Here is an 18,855-nt window from a genome sequence, read left to right as displayed (position 1 = left end):
GTTAGCACTGCTGCCTCACAGCGCCAGAGATTGCGGCCTTGGGTGAGTGTGTGGAGTTTGCACGTTCTCACCGTATCTCCGTAGGTTTCCTCCGGGTGCTCCAGTTTCCTCTCACACTCCAAAGATGTGCAAGTTAGGTGGATTGGCCATGCTAAATTGCCCCATAGTGTCCCAAGATATGTAGCTTAGGGGGATTGGCCATGTTACATTGCCCTTAGTGTCAGGGGGACTAGCAGGGTAAATACATGAGATTACAGGGATAGGACCTGGGTGGGATCGTTGGCGGTGCAGGCTCGATGGGCCGAATGGCCTCCTTCTGCACTGTAGGGATGCTATGTGACGACACGTCTTAGATGCTGGTTCTAAACCTCCTCTTGTGTAGGAAGATGCAAAATCTGCAGACAAGGGAAGCAATAGGATACTGTAACACTATATTCTGCACCCTCTCCTTTCCTTCTCTATGAACGGTGTGCTTTGTCTGTATAGCGCGCAAGAAACAATGGGCAGGATTTTACAGCATCACTTGGGCGAGACCGGAAATTCCCTCCCGATGTCAAAGGGGATTTCTGTTGTCGGACCCTCGCCCACGTCGATTCTGTGGTGGACGAGGTGGTAGCGTTCTGGCCAATATGTTTCACTGTACATTAATACATATGTCAATAACAAATCATGATGTGGAGATGCCGGCGTTGGACTGGGGTGGGCACAGTAAGAAGTCTCACAACACCAGGTTAAAGTCCAACAGGTTTATTTGGAATCATGAGTTTTCTGAGTGCTGCTCCTTCATAGATAAGTGGGGGTAGGTTCACAAACAGCATATATAGACAAAGACACAATTGCAAGATAATTACAGATTGGAATGTGAAGAATGGTTGGAATGCGAGTCTTTACAGGTAATCAAATCTTTACAGGTACAAACAGTGTGCATGGAGAAAGGGAATCACAGGTTAAAGAGGTGTGAATTGTTTCAAGCCAGGACAGTTAGTAGGATTTTGCAAACCCAGGCAGAATGGTGGGGATTACATGTAGTGTGACATGAACCCAAGATCCCAGTTGAGGCTGTCCTCATGCATTCAAATCTTGGCTATCAGTTTCTGCTCAGCGATTCTGCGCTGTTGTGTGTCTTGAAGGCCACCTTGGAGAACGCTTACCCGAAGATTGGAAGTTGAACGCCCTTGACTGCTGAAGTGTTTCCTGACTGGAAGGGAACACTCCTGCCTGGCAATTGTTGCGTGGTGCCCATTCATCCGTTGTCGTAGCGTCTGCATGGTCTCGCCGACGTACCACTTTCTCAAGAAGAGCTGCAGAGAATAAAAAACAAAAAGAAACGAAAGCAGATTGAGCGAAAATAGAAAATCTCAGAGAGCCATAAGCAGCTGGCCAGCATACGCGTTCAAATCAAATCAAATCAAGTACTGAGACGAGGGGACGGCACGGTGGCACAATGGTTAGCACTACTGTCTCACAGAGCCGGGGACCGATTCCCAGCTTGGGTTACTATCTGTGCAGAGTCTGTGCATTCTCCCTGTGTCTGTGTGAGTTTCCTCCGAGTGCTCCAATTTCCTTCCACAGTCCAAAGATGTGTGGGTTAGGTTGATGGGCCATGCTAAAATTGTCCCTTAGGGGGGAGGGGGGACTGGGGGGGGGGGGGGTAAACTTATGGGGATAGGGCCTGGGTGGGATTGTGGTTGGTGCAGACTCGATGGACCTCCTTCTGCAAAGTAGGGATTCTATGAATGCTGGCTGATTATAATTGTTATTTCTCCTGTCAAAGAGGGAGTTCTGCATTCCGGGGAGCAGACGGTGCGCCTTTAAGGGCCGGCGTGAGGGTGGAGCCTGTGTTGCGCTGAAACCGCAACACATCTGTTGAAAGTGACCAGCGCTGGAGTTTCTTCAACACCTGTTCAGTACACAGACACACAGATAGAGTGCGGCTCATTGAGACAGATAGAGAGAATCATTCAGCTGCCTCGACACTCCGCTGAAGACCAGAGAACAGCAGCAGCAGCAGCAGCAGTATCGGGCTGGATAAGGAGCCTGCTACATTTTTATCCTCTTCTCTCCCTGAATTGTAGCGAGGATGTCGATGATACCCGGCGTCACACTGACTTACCTTATCTGCTACATTGCAATTCAAGTTGAGAACAGCGGCATTGCAGCCACGGGTAGGTCGTGTCAAATTGTCACACACATTGCCATTTATTGTGGGGTTGTTTAGAGGGGGGCAATGCAGAAAAGCAAGAGTTAAAACTAAACTTTTATTTTTAAGAAAGTTATTTTTATTTTGGGGGGGGGGGGGTGGTAAATTAAAAGTATTTTTTTTATATTCCTTCCAGAGAAACCAGGGTTTCTGAAACCAGAAATCCGTCAGGCGTAAAGTTTCACTTAATCTTCTTACAATGATTCGCCGCGGTTCGCATAGCAACTGTGCAGTGACTCAAATAACCCAGGGCACTCAAAAAGATGTGTCCTCCTCCTCTTGTCCAAACTCCAGTTCGAACATGTTTTAATCTCTGCTAACATTGTTTTTGGTTCTTTTTTTTAATGAATATTATCTCAACAACACTGTAACACAGACGGAAAAAAATGCGCAATAAAGTGGGAGTGACGCCTAATAAATCACTGTCTTGAGCTTTCAGCATTTTTTTCTCTGTCCTCTTGTTATTGCCATGGTGGACCCCGGACAGCCCTCCCTCCGCTTTCCTTCTCTTTTTCCGCCCCCCATAATTTTATCAATTCATTAACCACCAGCTTCTGATTTGAGCTGCCCCTGATGTTGAGAATCTGCTTTCTCTGTTTTTGTCAATAAGCTGGTTTGTTGATCAGGCCAGGGGCACTTCTTGAATATTTAAATGGCCCTGGCTTCATCCAGGGCTCCCTTGCTGCGGGTCTCCTAACTCAAGCGGACAATTGTGTAAAAATAACTTGAACTGTTAAATGCTAACAAGCTGTGCCCAGCAGTTGTCACTGCTGGCTTGGTACCAATCTCCAGTTCAGGAGTGCTTCAGTCCTGTTTTGCTCATAGTCTCTTTTCTGATGGGGAATAATTAAGTTCCTTTTAAGGCGCGCAAGTATTTTTTTTCACCAGTTCTGTAGCTGTCAGTGTCATGAATGTACATGTGTTTGTGTAATTGATTTGATTCACAAGGACACGCGATAGGAGTAGACCGTATGGGGGTGACACAGTGGTTAGCATTGCTGCCTCACAGTACCAGGGAGCTCGGGTGGCTGCCTGTGCGGAGTCAGCACGTTCTCCCCATGTCTGCATGGGTTTCTTCCAGGTGCTCCGGTTTCCTCCCACTGTCCAAAAGATGTGTAGGTTAGCTTGATTGGCGATGCTAAATTGCCACTTGGTGTCAGGGAGATTAGTAGGGTAAATACATGGGGTTACGGGGATGGGGCCTGGGTGGGATTGTTGTCGGTGCAGGCTTGATGGTCTGAATGGCCTTCTCCTGCACTGTAGGGATTCTGTGATATGGCTAATCTAGTCTGCTCTGCCACTCAATACGATTGTGGCTGATCTTGGACATTATTGCACTCAACAGTTTCATGCATGGTACATCTACATGGAGGGTCCCCCAATGTGCATATATGTAATAGTGTTAAACTTGGTCTCAATTTTGATCTAGTTAAATGGGAGGAGTACAATGCTGCTGTGATTCACTGTTGGCTAACTGCTGCTGGTTGGTCACCAGTGGTACTAACAGTACGCCAAGATTGATTTGAAACTATGGCAATTACAGCGTAACGTACAAATGTCATGGTTGACTTGTATTTGACTCACTTTTCTTTGAGGTTGGATCAGAGAACAATTGGAACACTCTAGTGCACTGCAGGTGTGCATTCTTTAACATGTTAGTTTTACAGATATACATCTTGTATATTTCAAAAGCTTGTCATTTTAAAGCTAGACTGTATTTGTATGGGAAATTAATTAATCATCGGGTGCTTAACTGCTCCAAGGTACTGCCCCACTACCCCAAGGTATTGCTGGTTTTGGCCTGCCCCGTGGAGCAAGCTGACAATGGTATTCAGCTTGTTTGGGCCTGAGGTTGTTTGCAGCAAATAGTCGAGAGGTTTTGGAGTGAGTCAAGAGCAAGGTGATGGATTGGCATTTTGTTTGGATAAGCAGGTTACGGTTGTGTTTTGAAATCTTTTGTACCTTGCCTTAACCCCATTTTCTTGATGTCTGATGGTTGTAATCACTGGTGAATGTAGAGCACGGCTGCAGATTGTTGTCCAGATTACATATTCCCATGTTTGATCAGGGCAGCCTTGGATCAGTGGAGCTGTGTCTGGACTCTCTGGTTTGACCACAGGCAGTGGGTGAAACCTACTCCTGCTACTGCTGAATGTTATTAAATGAGTCCTGCTGGAAAATATGCATATCTGTGAGAACAATATGTGGTAAGCTGCTGTCACACGCTATGCTCAAGTGCAGAATGCTCACTTGTGTACAAAATAAATGAGGTGGCATGATGGCACAGTGATTAGCACTGCTGCTTCGCAGCTCCAGGAACCCGGGTCAATTCGGGCCTCGGGTGACTGTCGGCGTTGAGTTTGCACGTTCTCCCTGTGTCTGCGTGGGTTTCCCCCGGGTGCTCCGGTTTCCTCCCACACTCCAAAGATGTGCGGGTTAGGTGACTTGGCCATGCTAAATTGCTCCTTAGCGTCCCAAGGTGTGCAGGTTAGATGGAATTAGCCATGGTAAATGTGTGGGATTACAGGGAGAGGGCCTGGGTAAAATACTCTGTCAGAGACATGATGGGCTGAATGGCCTCTTCTGCACTGTAAGGATTCTATGATTCTAAAGTTCAAGTAAACATTTTGGTATTTTGTAAATTGTGATCTTAAATGTAGGCTACTCAGTAGCCGAGAGACAGAATGCACTTTTTTCTTATTGAAGTTTATGCAAGTGACTCGTTGCATGTTCCTTTTAAACCTAGTTTACCGCCACACTGAAGTTATCTGCTCCAGAATGCAGGGAGTCTTTCACCATTGCTTTCCAGAGTCTGATTGGGTTGGGTCATGACTCTGGATTTACACTGCAGCTCATTGCTGACATTTAAATGCATCCAACATTTGTCCACAGTCTAACCTTACCGCGCCAGCCCACTATCTGCAGACCCCAATGCATCCAAGTTACCTAAACATAAGGTAACCTGTAAATCACGCTGAACTAATTGGTGTCCTCCCTCTGTTTCTAGTTGTGGGTGAATTATAGCATTTGGCTTCATCAATCATATATTGTTTATCACTACTCTTCCTCAGGTTGCTCATGCCATGCCTTGGCAAAATGGGAAAGATTAATCTTAATTCCATTTTAAGCAGTGATACTCTATTAGTCTATTATTTATTCATTCATGGAAGGTGGTTATTGCTGGCAAGGCCGGCATTCATTTCACATTCTTAATATTATGTAAATTGCTGCACATTTTCCACCTTTGATCTGAATCAAATAGTGATGTTGGGTGCAATTGTTCTCGTCTGTTCTGTTGAATCGGGGATTCATTAGAAAGATTTCCCGTGAATACAAATTTCGCTTGGGATTCCGAGTAGCGAAATTTAAAGAATGGCCCACCAAGAACTGACTTCAGGAGCTCATTCTTGTTAGTAAGGGAAGGCCGACTCATCATCCAGTTAGTGGTTTCAAAACAGTCATTCTCTTTGCTTGAAAATCTCACAGTTTAGATTTCAATGTTTAAAGGCTAGCTGAGCAGTCAAGTGTTATGTTTACACTAAGTGGAGCTGTGTTCTGCCTCCTGTAATCCTTTCCAGGTAAGTATTTTTTTAAAACCGCTCAGTAATCGAAGCAGTCAATCGTCACTACTTTTTATTTTTAGAAAATTCAGATTCTTTGATTCAAGATAGTTGAATGGCAAACTGCGTGAATGGAGATAATTTGAGCTAGCTGGGACTGTGTACAAAAGTGTCCACTGGGGAGAAATTGTAAGCCAGTAACTGCACACCAAATATTATCTTTGGAAAATTGCACTAAGGGATAGAATCCCTACACTGCAGAAGGAGGTCATTCAGCCCATCGCGCCTGTACCGACAACAATCTCACCCAGGCTCTATTGCCATAACCCCATGTATTTACCCTGCTATCCCCCTGATGCTAAGGGGCAATTTAGCATGACCAATCGACCTAACCCGCACATCTTTGGACTGTGGGAGGAAACCCATGTGGATTTGGGGAGAACGTACAAACTCCACACAAACAGTGATCCGAGGCGGAATTGAACCTGCGTCCCTGGTGCTGTGAGGCAGCAGTGCCAACCACTGTGCCACCCCTGATAGAAGGATGTTGCAGGGAATACTGGCTCTGGCTACTCACCAGCCTTGAGTCTAAACTTGTTCCCTATGTATGATGTGGAGTTGCCAGCGTTGGACTGGGGTAGCACAGTAAGAAGTCTCACAACACCAGGTTAAAGTCCAACAGATTTATTTGGTAGCACAAGCTTTCAGAGCGCTGCTTCATCAGGCGAGTGCTTACTCCAGTCCAACACCGGCAACTCCACATCATGTACCCAAACAGGCGCCGGGGTTTGGCGACTCAGGGATTTTCACAGTAACTTCATTGCAGTGTTAATGTAAGCCTACTTGTGACACTAATAAATAAACTTTAAAAGATATAGTACCCATTCGCTCATAACGGATTTGGGAAAAATGGTGTGGGTTTATTAACTAATACTAGACATGTGAGAAGAGTTATAAGTAGGTTTAAAAAAACTTGAAGGCATCAGAGCTGCTTGTGTATGTGCTCTGCCGAAAGCAAAAATGAAACAAAGACTGGATCGCATGACACATTTCCCTTCTAGTGATCTCATGCTGTTACAACATGCCCCTTTCTTTTTCAAGACACTTCCCCCTGCTCTTCTAAAGCAATATAACGATTTACAAATCATACTCCTGTTTAATTACCATTACATAAGTGCATAGAACTATTGAATTTGAGTCTCTAAAGCAAGAAGGGATACACCCAGATCTTGCAATGGGTACCCTTGTCTGGAGATTTCTTTAATTGCTCACAATGATCTAGGGATTGTCATTCTTGGATGTCATTTTTGGTTGCATTTGGGATCATGTCCTAGATACAATAGGACTGCACGATGGTCGACGAGCTGGAATGGATCTAATTTGTTCTCAGTTATGTGTCACCATTGCATCTTTGTGTACAAGGACTTCCTAGGACTTTGACTCTGAACAAATCCTTGTCATCTCAGCTGGTTGCCACATACCTTCTGTGGGATCCTGGATGTGAACCTGTTGTCCCACAGTAAACTAGGGAAAACTGAACCTGCGTTTTCATTGTGCATGTTGGTTATCTCCGCTTGTAGTTTTAAAAGTTGCCCTCTAGTTTCTGAAAGAGTGGGATGGGTAAGAGTAGGTAAATTGGTACATCCCCCGATTTGCCAAACATTAGCTCTGCCAGTGATAGAATGGTTGCACTTAAAGGTATTGCTGTCAATTCAATTGCAATGTGTAGATCTTCATTGATCTGTCTACGTTTGAGAATTAGGAACTGGCACTCGCCTGATGAAGGAGCAGCGCTCCGGAAGTACGTTCCCTATGTACTTAGACCTTTTATCTCTTGCCTTTGTCCCTTATCAAGAATGTCAGCGCCATTTTAATTTATAGAATAATTAGCTTGAATCTGAAGGGAAGAGTGGCAGTGATCAGTTTGGAATGTGTGCATTTTTTGATTTAAAGACTGATTGGACTCCTGAAAGGAAAGTGTGCAAGAATGAGGGCAAGCTGTACTCACAGCTGCTGTTAACAGGATCACACACTTACTAATGTAATGGCATTAAAAGGCCTGGAAAAGAGGACTTTTCAAATCCACATAAAATTCCTGTTGGATCTTGGGTTCATCATTTTTTAAAAGACAGCAATTTGTTCTAGGCAAGATAGCTCCATGGAAATATAAATCTCATAGAAGAGAGGTCAGCTTCCAAATCATAAACTGCTGACAGAAGCTTTGGTTTCAGGGCACCTCAGCGGGGAACCACTAACTAAGCAGAAGATTAGGAACTTGCTGGCAGCAATTATTGGAAGAAGCTATCTCCTCCCAGGAGTTAATTTTAGTTAAAGGATGCATGCTTAGCAGCCTTTCTACTTCAGAACTGAGAGCAATTAAGCTCCTGGGCTCACCTTCCCAATTTAATGAATTGCACTCAGTGCCTGTTTTATTTGTGTGTTTACACAATGTGACTGCTGCTTGCTTGGTTGTGCTTCAAGGTCTTGGCGGATGAAGGTCAGATTTGAGCTAAGTTTGGACAGGTGTAGTTCCCAGTATAACCTGATAACAGGTCTTGCAACATCTGACAAAGCAAATTAAAGGCTTGCATCTCATGCTTTTCATGACCTTGAGATGCAGCAAAGTACTTGTAATCACTATTGTAACGTGGGAATGTGGCAGTCAATGCTGTGCACAGCAAAGTCTCCCAAACAAAAACGTGACCATGGACAGATTGTTTTCATAATGTTGGCTAGATTACCTGGGAGAACCCCAGTTCCTCTTTGAAATAATGCCATGCAATCTTTGAAGTCATCCTCAAATGTATTGTTGGGGTCTCAGTTTGACCTCTTGTTTGACACTTCTGATAGTGCAGTACTGAGGGAGTGCTGCAGGCACTAAATGTCAGGGCTAGATTTTATACCCCCAGTCTCTGGGGTACAATTTGAACCCAAATCATCTGGCTCAGGGAATCCCCTGCTAAGGGATGTGAATCCTGTACTGTACTGTTTCCAGTGCTGCCCCCTTACTTACAAGGTATATCCGGGTGCATTTCTGCACTTTTATCGTTCGTTGCTTCTGTGATCCACAATGCTTGCTTGGCAGGCAATCTCATCTTGTATTTACTGGAATTCAGAAGAATGAGAGGGGATCTAATTGAAGCGTATAAAACTCTGACAGGGCTGGACAGACTGGATGTAAGGATGTTGTTTCTTCAGGTTGGTGGGTCTAGAACATGCCTCAGGATAGGGGATAGGCCATTTAGGATTGAGATGAGGAGAAACCTCTTCACTCAGGATGGTGAACATGTGGAATTCTTAACCACAGAAGGCTGTAGAGGCCAAATCACTGAACATATTTAAGAAGGAAATAGATTTCTAGATTCTAAAGATGGGCGGGGTTATGGGGAGAGTGTGAGGATATGGCATTGAGATAGCGGGTCAGCCCTGACCATGTAAAATGGCAGAGCAGGGTTGAAAGGCCAAATGGCCTACTCCTATTTTCTACGTTTCTTGTTCCTCTATAATACAGCATTATTTTTTTTCAATTCTTCCACTGTTGTTGGTAAAACTGGTATTTATTGCCCTTCTCAGGTTTATCAATGTCCACCTCATGGTTAGGTGGATTGGCCATGCTAAATTACCTCTTAGTGTCAGAGCACTAGCTAGGGTAAATGCATGGGGTCATGGGGATTGGGGCTGGGTGGTCTGTGCAGACTCAATGGGCCGAATGGCCTCCTTCTGCACTGTAGAATTGTCTGGGTGCCCTGAAAGGTGGTGGTGGGCTGCAGCACCCAAGTTAATTTATTGGACTAGTCATAGGGAGTTGTGACACATTTGTTCCAACAAATCACCAGGATTAACTGAACATTTTAGCCGTGCCTTCCCACATTTCAGATGCTGATTGATGTGGGCATGTTAAAATTGCCCCAGGCCATTTTCCTGCTGTTCCCTTCTGTCTGAAGATGGGTTGGGAAGGGGTGGGGTGGTGGAGTAATAGTACCTAATTATTGTGTGAGCTTTGAAGTTTCAAATTAGCCAGCTATCAGATTACAATGGGGGGATGTAATCCTATTCCCAATGGCATTCTACAAAGCTGTGGTCATTGAGGAATGGGGATATTGGCCAAGCTGTTTCCATAATATCAGTGGGCTGATTTGTCACGAGCTCGCAAACAGTAGACCACATACAATTTGTCAGATTTGCTAAAACCATGGTCTGGAAGGCATGTTATTTTTAAACTGGCCTCTCCTGGACTTTAGCATTTGTGAATATCGCAGAGTTGAGATAGAGTTGTCACTTGCTATTTGGGGCTTAAAATTCGGGAACCCCTTGGTACTTTTCTTACTGATTGTCATCTCAGTAGGTTAAGGGAGATGGTCAATTTTGGCACCTCTACCGGCAAGTTTCGGAACAGCTAACTTGATACAAACTGGCAATTGGGCGTTGGGCTTTCCCCTGATTTATCCTTGGATAAAGTCACTGAACTGCAGGTAGAGCCCCGAGGAGATTCTTTTCATCCTCTGTTCAGTCTTGCTGTAGAAAGATGACGAGATTGGCAGAGCTGGTTTTAGCCAGGACCAAGTTTCATGGTCTCTATTCAGACTGACAATGGAATCGATGCACATGTCAGTTTAAGCCCTGATCCAAGTGCTGTTTATGCATCCCAGCAATTTGCAAGTCTCTGGCACTGAATATTTTTTTCAAATTTCTGTTTGTCCTCGTAATCTAAACAGGAAAAACAAGTTTCGATATGAGAGTTTTTTTTCTACTTAATGCTTGGTTAGCAGATTTTGTGATTGCGTTTGGATCTTTCCACTCAGAGGCTGGCTAAGATGTACGTGAGAAGAAGTTATAGATAAAGATCTGCCCCTGTGGCTAGGCCTGCAAACTCAGCAAGGATTGGGAATGAAACCTGGGGGACTTTCTCATGTTTTCTCAGCTACTAATTTAGATAAATTTGCTGTGCCATCGTGGGAGTTATTCTGTGTGGGTTTGAGTCACTGGCAGGCATTGTAATCCCCAGAATTTTTCAAATGAATACTGTACCCAGTGGCTGCTCTTAATTGGGGAAGCATCCAGCTTGTTTTGACTAAACAAATGAAATTGAGCCATTTTAAAGAAATGGGACTATTTGGAACTTGGAGGTTCCCCTCAAAACCTACCAATGTTGGGGTGATATGGTGGTTGTGGTAAACCACTGTTAGCTTATTACCTGTATATGTGACATGCCTGCCAGCCCCCCCCCCCCCCCCCCCCCCCCCGCCCTGGTCCAGGTATAAAGGCGGCTGCTCCCCACCCCCTGCCTCAGTCTGGACCAGTTCATCGGCATAGGTGTGCTCCAAGTCTTTTGCTAATAAAAGCCTATTTGTTCTTGCATACAAACTAGTCTTTGCTCGATTGATGGTGCATCAGTGGTTAGCACTGCTGCCTCACAGCACCAGGAACTTGAATTCGATTCCCGGCTTGGGTGACTGTTTGTTTGTGTGGAGTTTGCACGTTTTCCCCATGTCTGTGTGGGTTTCCTCCGGATGCTCCAGTTTCCTTTCACAGTCCACAGATGTGTAGGTTAGGTGCTTTGGCCATGCTAAGTTCTCTCTGTGTACCCGAACAGGTGCCAGAGTGTGGCGACTAGGGGATTTTCACAGCAACTTCATTGCAAGTGTTAATGTAAGCCTACTTGTGACATTAATAAATAAAACAATGATAGCATCCCTCAAACTACTTGTTTGTATTCTGACTGCATTACAGTTTGCTCACTAAATGCGAGCCAAAGGTATTTGCTAATGGCAACTGTGTAAACATCTGCAGTGACTTTTGCCAAGGAGCATGGGGGAGAAGTGAAGGAGACAAAGTGAATGATCATAACCTCACCAGCCAAGATGTTCATTAACAGTCATCAGATTAGGTGGCAATTTGCTTCTGCCTAATAGTTTCCTTGCATTGTATGTATTACCAAGGTCATACTAGAAATGGCAACTGCAACTTCAGCAAGTAACTTTATTTGGAGTAGAAGGAAACAATTTGCCACAATGTCAGGATCCCTGTTACATGCTTAATCTGGGATGCATGAATATAGTCTATTTATAAACTTTGAACTTCAGTGAATGCCTTATTTCCTGTAATACGTTTCTCGCTCTCTTTCATGTGTATGCAGTATGGATAAATGAGGCAGTTCTATAAAACCTGAAATAAAAGTAGAAAATGTCCCAAGTGTGCAGATGAATCAGAGAAAGGGAGCCCTAATGCTATTTTTAAAATTCATTTGTGAAACATGGGTGTCGCCAGCATTTATTGCCCATCTCTAGTTGCCCTTGAGAAGGAGGTGGTGAGCTGCCTTCTTGAATCTCTGCAGTCCACGTGCTGTGCGTTGACCCACAATGCCGTTGGTGAAAGAATTCTGGGATTTTGACCCAGCGACTGCAAAGCCACGGTGATATGTTTCCAAGTCAGGATGGTGAGTAGCTTGGAGGGGAACTTGCAGGTGGTGGTGTTCCCAGGTATCTGCTGCCCTTGACTTTCTAGATGGAAGTGGGCATGGGTTTGGAAGGTGCTGTTTAAGGATCTTTGGTGAATTGCTGCAGTGCATCTTGTAAATGGTACACACTGCTGCTACTGAGCATCGGTGGTGAAGGGAGTGGATGTTTTTGGGTGTGGTGCCAATCAAGCGGGCTGCTTTATCTTGGATAGTGTCAAGCTATCCCTGGTTTCCAGGCCAATATTTATTAGTCAATCTGTGTCACAAAAACAGGCCATCTTGTCTTTGTTGCTGTTTTTGGGCTTGCTGTGCACAGATTGGCTGTCATGCTTCCTACAGTACAACAGTAATTATACTTATGGGATGTCCACTGGTTGTGAAAGGTGCTATATAAATGCAATTTTTTATTTCAGTCGTGGAGCATGCTGAAAAGACACAGTAGGTCTGGCTGCATCTCAGGAGAGCGATACAGAGTTAATGTAATGGGCTGGTGATCTTTCATCAGAGGTTAACTTTATGGCTAAAATCTTCCGTCCTCCTTCGTGGCTGGGATTTGCCAGTGCCGCTGGAAGTGAATGGAGTTTAGGCTGAAACGGCAAATTTTCTGTTCTCGCTCGCAACAGGTTTTGCCGTGGATGAGACTGGCGAATCCTCTCCTATCGCTCTCCACAGATGCTGTCAGAGCTGCTGAGTACTTCCAGAGTTTTCTGTTTTTATTTCTGAAAGAGAATAGTCAGTTCACATGACATTAACGTTTAGGATGTGGTCAAATTTTGCAGACCTGCTGTGTGTTTTAGGAACTTTACGGATGTGACACACTTGCCCGCTGTAAATGCAATAGAACTTGCTTTGGTCCTAGGCCCTGTGCCTTTCTTTAGAGGGGAAAAAAAAGTCTCATTTTCCCCTTGAACTTTCTGAAGCTTGACTGGGAAATGCAAAACTAAACCATTGGGAATGGGAGTTGAAGATGGGGGGTGGGTTGGAGGCATAGTGGGGGGAAAAATAAAATAATTTTAGCAAAAACTAAATTAAAAAGCGTAAATGCATTTCTTGTGCTCTGATCTCTTGTAGTGCTGTTTGTTGTTTTTGTCCTTCATGTTTCCACACACACCTTTGACTCACCTCAAGTTGTAACAGGCTGTCCTTGTCCTCGATTTAGATAATTGCTTAGTTGCTCAAGCCTATAGTGTAAATATGATGCAACTTTACAGTAACTTTCGGCGTTACCAGGCTAAACATTTCCAAGCGGGCCAGAAGTTAAGGAACAAAACATGTCACGATGCTGACATGGGCAGAGGGGGAGCTAATAAGCTATATTACGTTCAGTAGTTACACAGTACACTCTTCTCCTGGTAGTGTTGGGATCTTGTGCTGTGTCACATCTCAAAAATGGGCGTTCTTCACACATGATCTTTGGCTGAGATTGGCAAACTCGGTAAAGCTCAGAAATTATACAGGGATGTTTCCTCACTCATCCGTGAGGCTCTATGCATCTCTCTGTAGTATTTACACAGTAGATTGCGAGGATGTGGGTGGTAATTGTGGATTAGTCTAACGGGACTAGACAGGGTAGATGCTGAGAGGATATTCCCGATGGTGGGGAAAGTCCAGAACCAGGGGTCACAGTCTGAGGATTTGGGGTAGACCATTTAGGACAGAGGTGAGGAGACATTTCTTCAGCCAAAGAGTGGTGAGCCTGTGAAATTCATTCCCACAGGAAGTAGTTGATGCCGAAACATTGAATGTATTCAAGAGGCGGCTGGATATAGCACTTGGGGCGAATGGGATCAAAGGTTATGGGGAAAAAGCAGGATTAGGCTATTGAGTTGGATGATCAGCCGTGATCGTAATGAATGGAGGAGCAGGCTCGAAGGGCCAAATGGCCTCCTCCTGCTCCTATCTTCTATGTTTCTATCCTTTTGAGCATTTTTTTCGAACTGATTTGCACTGGGAAAGAAATTACGAAGTTTGAGGTGGTATCCCCAATGGCAAAAAGCATGACTTTCCAAGTTGGGTCTATAAGCGGCCAGGCCAACGATCTTTGCATTTATATTTCATGCTTGTATTTTGAGTTTGGAAGGAGTTGTGCTTGATGCTGTTGTATCATTGGGGCTGCCATTTCATGTGACCTACTCCTTGGGAACCCCTCATGGGACACTGACAACTGGTAGAAAAGCAGGATGAGAGGAGATGAGGCATGTTTTAGAAACTGCGCTGCTAAACGATCAAGACGGTTAACTGAACACGAGCTGGTTATTGAGCTAAGGATTTGTGTCTCAGCAACACCCTGGATAAAGTGGTTAAACTGTTGGTGGATCCTGAGGAGATTTTTTTCCTCACTTATCTGTGCACATGTGCAGAATGGTGACTAGATTATTTGAACTGGTTTTAGCCAAAACAATATGTCAATTGAAACCCTGATGTAAATGTTGTTTATGGGACACTTGGTAATTCAGTGGAAGAGGGAAACAATATTTTGTTTAGAGCCTTTTCATCTAACTGTTATTGCGTAGTGCACTGATGTTTAATTTTCTGAATGTACTCCAGTTTATTCATACTTTGGTAACTTGAGATGCATGCACATTAATGGGAAGATCAGTATGTACCCCTATTTCGCTCCTTCTCCCTTCCCAATGGGTCAGCACAGTGGTAAGCACTGCTGTCTCACAGCACCAGGGATCTGGGTTCAATTCTGGCCTCAGGTGACTGTCTGTGTGGAGTTTGCATGTTCTCCCCGTGTCTGTGGGTTTCCTCCAGGTGCTCCGGTTTCCTCCCACAGTCCGAAGATGTGTTGGTTAGGTGGATTAGCTATGCTAAATTGACCCTTTGGTGTCATAGGAATTAGCAGGGTAAATATGTGGGGTTACAGGGATAGGGCCTGGGTGGGATTGTGATCAGTGCAGACTCGATGGGCCGAATGGCCTCCTTCTGCACCGTAGGTATTCTATTCTATTCTAAAATTGCCTGCCCTCTTCGTCAATGGGACTGCATTTCTAAAGGTCACCCGTTGGCTGTGAGGTGCTTTTAAATGGTCTGAGGATGTGAACTATGCTGCTTATTTCTTTCCTTCTTGAGTTTAATTCATTGGGTGTGAGCACAGTATTGAAACTCCCTTTTTTTTCCCTTTGTGATTCTTCCAAGCTTAAATTAATTTCAAGTTTTCAAAGAACTGAGATCATTCTGAGCTGAGAAATTGTAATAGCTTAAATTGTTACAGGTTCTTTGTGCGGGATTTTCTGGTCCCACCCATCCCGGGGCCAGATGTTGCTGCCTGAGGTCACTGGACCTTTAGTTGTCCATCAAGTTATCCATTCTGCCCTTGCTGATTCCCACAGCAGGCAGGACCAGAAGATTTCGGTCTTTTGTTCTCAAAAAAGCCGAACAAAACACAGTTGGTGTTTTGAACATAGGAAGATGGGAATTAGGAGTAGGCAAATTCAGCCCTTCCAGTCTGCCCCGCCATCCAATCAGATCATGGCTGACCTCTCCCTGGTCTCAAATCCACCTCCCCACCTGTTCCTCATATCCTTTTTTAAATTAGAAATATATCTATTTCCTTGAAACCATTCAACGATTCAGACTCCACCGCGCTATGGGGCAGCGAGTTCCACAAATTCACCACCCTCTGCGAGAAGTAGTTCCTCCTCATCTCAATTTTAAATCTACCGCCTCTCAACCTATACCTGTGACCTCTTGTGCTAGATTGCCCAATCAGAGGAAACATTTGGTTGCCGTTTACTTTATCGGTTCCCTTTAAAATTTTATATACCTCGATCAGATCCCCTCTCGGCCTTCTAAACTCTGGCGAGTATAAGTTCAAACTGTTTAATCTCTCTTCATACGTCAACCCTTTCATCCCCGGAATCAATCTGGTGAATCTCTTCTGAACTGCCTCCAATGCCACAACATCCTTTCTCAAATAAGGGGACCAAAATTGGACACAGTACTTCAGATGTGGCTTCACCAACACCCTATACAATTGCAACAACACTTCTCTACTTTTATACTCCAGTCCCTTTGCAATAAATGCCAACATCCCATTTACCTTTTTTATGACATGCTGCACCTGCGTGCCAACTTTCTGCGATTCATGAACACAGACACCCAGATCCCTCTGCCCAGATGCATTTTGAATCTGCTTTCCATTTAGATAATTTGCCTTTCTATTTTTTCCTGCCAAAATGGGTAACCTCATGCTTATCTACATTAAACTCCATCATATTAACACTTTCACCTCAATGAATTCAGATTGTCGCATTTTGTCAGAAATGTTCATGGAACGTTCATGTTCTTGGGACCCTTTTAAACATAGGATCCACACAAAATATATGATTCAAAGTTATACTGTATGGAGAAAACATGAAAGTTGAAGAACAAATTTCAAGGTGCAATACTTTATAAAGATTACTGATGTTGCCATGACAAATTCAATGCTGACTACAATAGCTGGAAGCGCTTCAGATATTCTCATGGAAAAATGTCCACTGTTGTTCTGAGCATGTTCTGTTAAAAATCCCCCGCCTTTTGAAAATCAATTAAAAGCTTCAACAACCACCTGCATTTTATAAAGTGTTTAACGTTGGTAAAATGTCCCAAGGTTTTTCACAGCAGTGATAGTTGAGCAAAATGTTACAAAATTATAGTTTTATTTTGCGAATTGGGCATGATCCAATTCTGACTGAGGAACTGTGTTTAATCACAGATCTTGTTTTGGTCCCAGGTGAGGGTAGGTGCTTAACGGATGAATAGTTGACCATTTTCATGCCTGCTCATTCACTGTTGTGCTGGTTCTGAAGAAAATTATTTCTTTTGAAAAACAACAAAGTGGTTGGTGTAACATAATCAATAATTATTCACTGAGTTCTTTCGGTTTCAAGGTAACTGGTCTTTCAAGACCGAGGCTGGAATTCTCTGGCTGTTAACGTCAACCAGATTCTTCGGTCCCTCCATTAGCGCAATTTCCCGACCACGGGTTTCCTCGCGGCGTGGGGTAACATCAATGAAAAATCCCATTGACAGCAGCGGGACCAGAGAATCCCACCACTAACGAATGGCACGTCACCCACCATCGCTGAGAAACACCCAGCTGGGAGCCGGAGAACCTCACCCATACTTATCTTCTTGTTCCATTTGCCGGAAGGGCCTTTCCGGCTCATCAGCTGGGATGGTTAAAGCTCCGACGAGGGAAAAGCAGGGTAACTCTCCCTGGTGTCCTCGCCAACATTTTACCTCTCGACCAATATCGCTGCTTTCTAACAAAAAAGTTAAAAACAGATACTGTACTTATTTTGTCATGCCTGTTGGTGGGTTCTTAATGTGCAAGTTGGCTGCCATACCATTATATCAATGACTATACTTTAAAAGCACTTTATTGGCTGTATAGCACTTTAGGGCATCCTTAAGTCTTTGAAGGATACTACGTAAAAACGTACTTGTTCCTTTGTTGGTGTGGTTCGTGTAGTTTAGAGTGCCTCGTTTCCAAGGCCACCTCTGAAGAAAAGAATATAAAATGGCAAATAGTTCAATGAGAAAATGAACAGTAATCACCATTGTACAGTTTGGTTCATGTTTCTTGTATAAGATAGGCTTGCAGCCAGCATTTTCCAGCTACAGTAATGAGGGAGCTGTTCAATTACTAAATTGCAAACTCTAAAGATGCATAAAGTAGAAGTTAAAGAAGGTACCATCTCTGGAATTTAATTAATATAAACATCTTGACTCTTAAGCCCTTGAATATTTAACTTTATTGGTTTTTATGTTTCCTTTGTGGCTTCCCATTTGGGTGGTGACCTTGGTGCATAACCAATTTGAGCTATTAATTTTTAACTATTTACATAAACAGTACTTGGCAGTCTTGCATGTTTACACTGCTATATGCTGGGTCCACACTGGGTAGAATTTCTAGTCCTTGAGAGGGATTTTGTGGTTCTCTTTCCATTGGCACAGTTTCTTCTCTTTTTTTTTTGCCTCTGCAAACTGTGGGCACTGTTGTGGTGTAATCCCGAGCCATATGGATCATGAAAGATCCTAATAAATCCAATCGATGGCTTTAATGTGGCCATCTATCAAGGTAAAATTGTTCCACTCCAGCCCCTTGTCCAGAAAGCTGAAGGTGTCAGTGAAACATTGTGTGAGTGGAGAAAATTTGGGAGGGAGGATGGAAACGCAATCAAGTCTAAGACTCGAGTTTAGTCTGAGGAGCTGAGACCCCAGCAAGCACAACTTTGGATGAATCATAGAATCCCTGCAGGCAGAAGCAAGCCATTTGGCCCTTTGAGTCTGCACCGACTCCCCGACAGAGCATCTCACCCAGACCCTATCCCTGTATCCTATGTATGTAACCTGCTAATGCCCCCAATCTATAAACCTTGGGACACTAAAGGGCAATTTAGCATGGCAAATCCACCTAACCTGCACATCTTTGGTCCTCGGGAGGAAGCCCACGCAGACACGGGGAGACCATGCAAACTCCACACAGACACCCAAGGCCGGAATTGAACCCGGGTCCCTGGCACTGTGAGGCAGCAGTGCTAACCATTGTGCCATTGTCCATGGGTTTGCAATAATCATAGTTAATCGTTTCTCTGCACTGTACTTCAGTGCAAAGTGCAAATGGGCTTTGAAAGTTGCGTGTATCA

General features: G+C 44.1%; 1 protein-coding gene across 1 annotated transcript in view; it reads left to right on the top strand.

Moving 5' to 3' along the window:
• Window positions 1–1,855: 1,855 nt before the first annotated feature.
• Window positions 1,856–18,855, top strand: part of LOC144500665 (protein HEG homolog 1-like) — a 97,323-nt gene continuing 80,323 nt past the window's right edge. The window contains exon 1 of the mRNA XM_078223963.1: window positions 1,856–2,165. Coding sequence (XP_078080089.1) covers window positions 2,081–2,165 — 85 coding nt within the window. The 5' untranslated portion in view covers window positions 1,856–2,080. The remainder of the gene's footprint in view (window positions 2,166–18,855) is intronic.

The sequence above is a fragment of the Mustelus asterias genome, chromosome 11, assembly GCF_964213995.1.
Source record: "Mustelus asterias chromosome 11, sMusAst1.hap1.1, whole genome shotgun sequence".
In the NCBI taxonomy this organism is placed as follows: Eukaryota; Metazoa; Chordata; class Chondrichthyes; order Carcharhiniformes; family Triakidae; genus Mustelus; species Mustelus asterias.
Note: the sequence above shows the minus strand (reverse complement) of the source record. Positions and strands in the feature narration are given on the sequence as shown.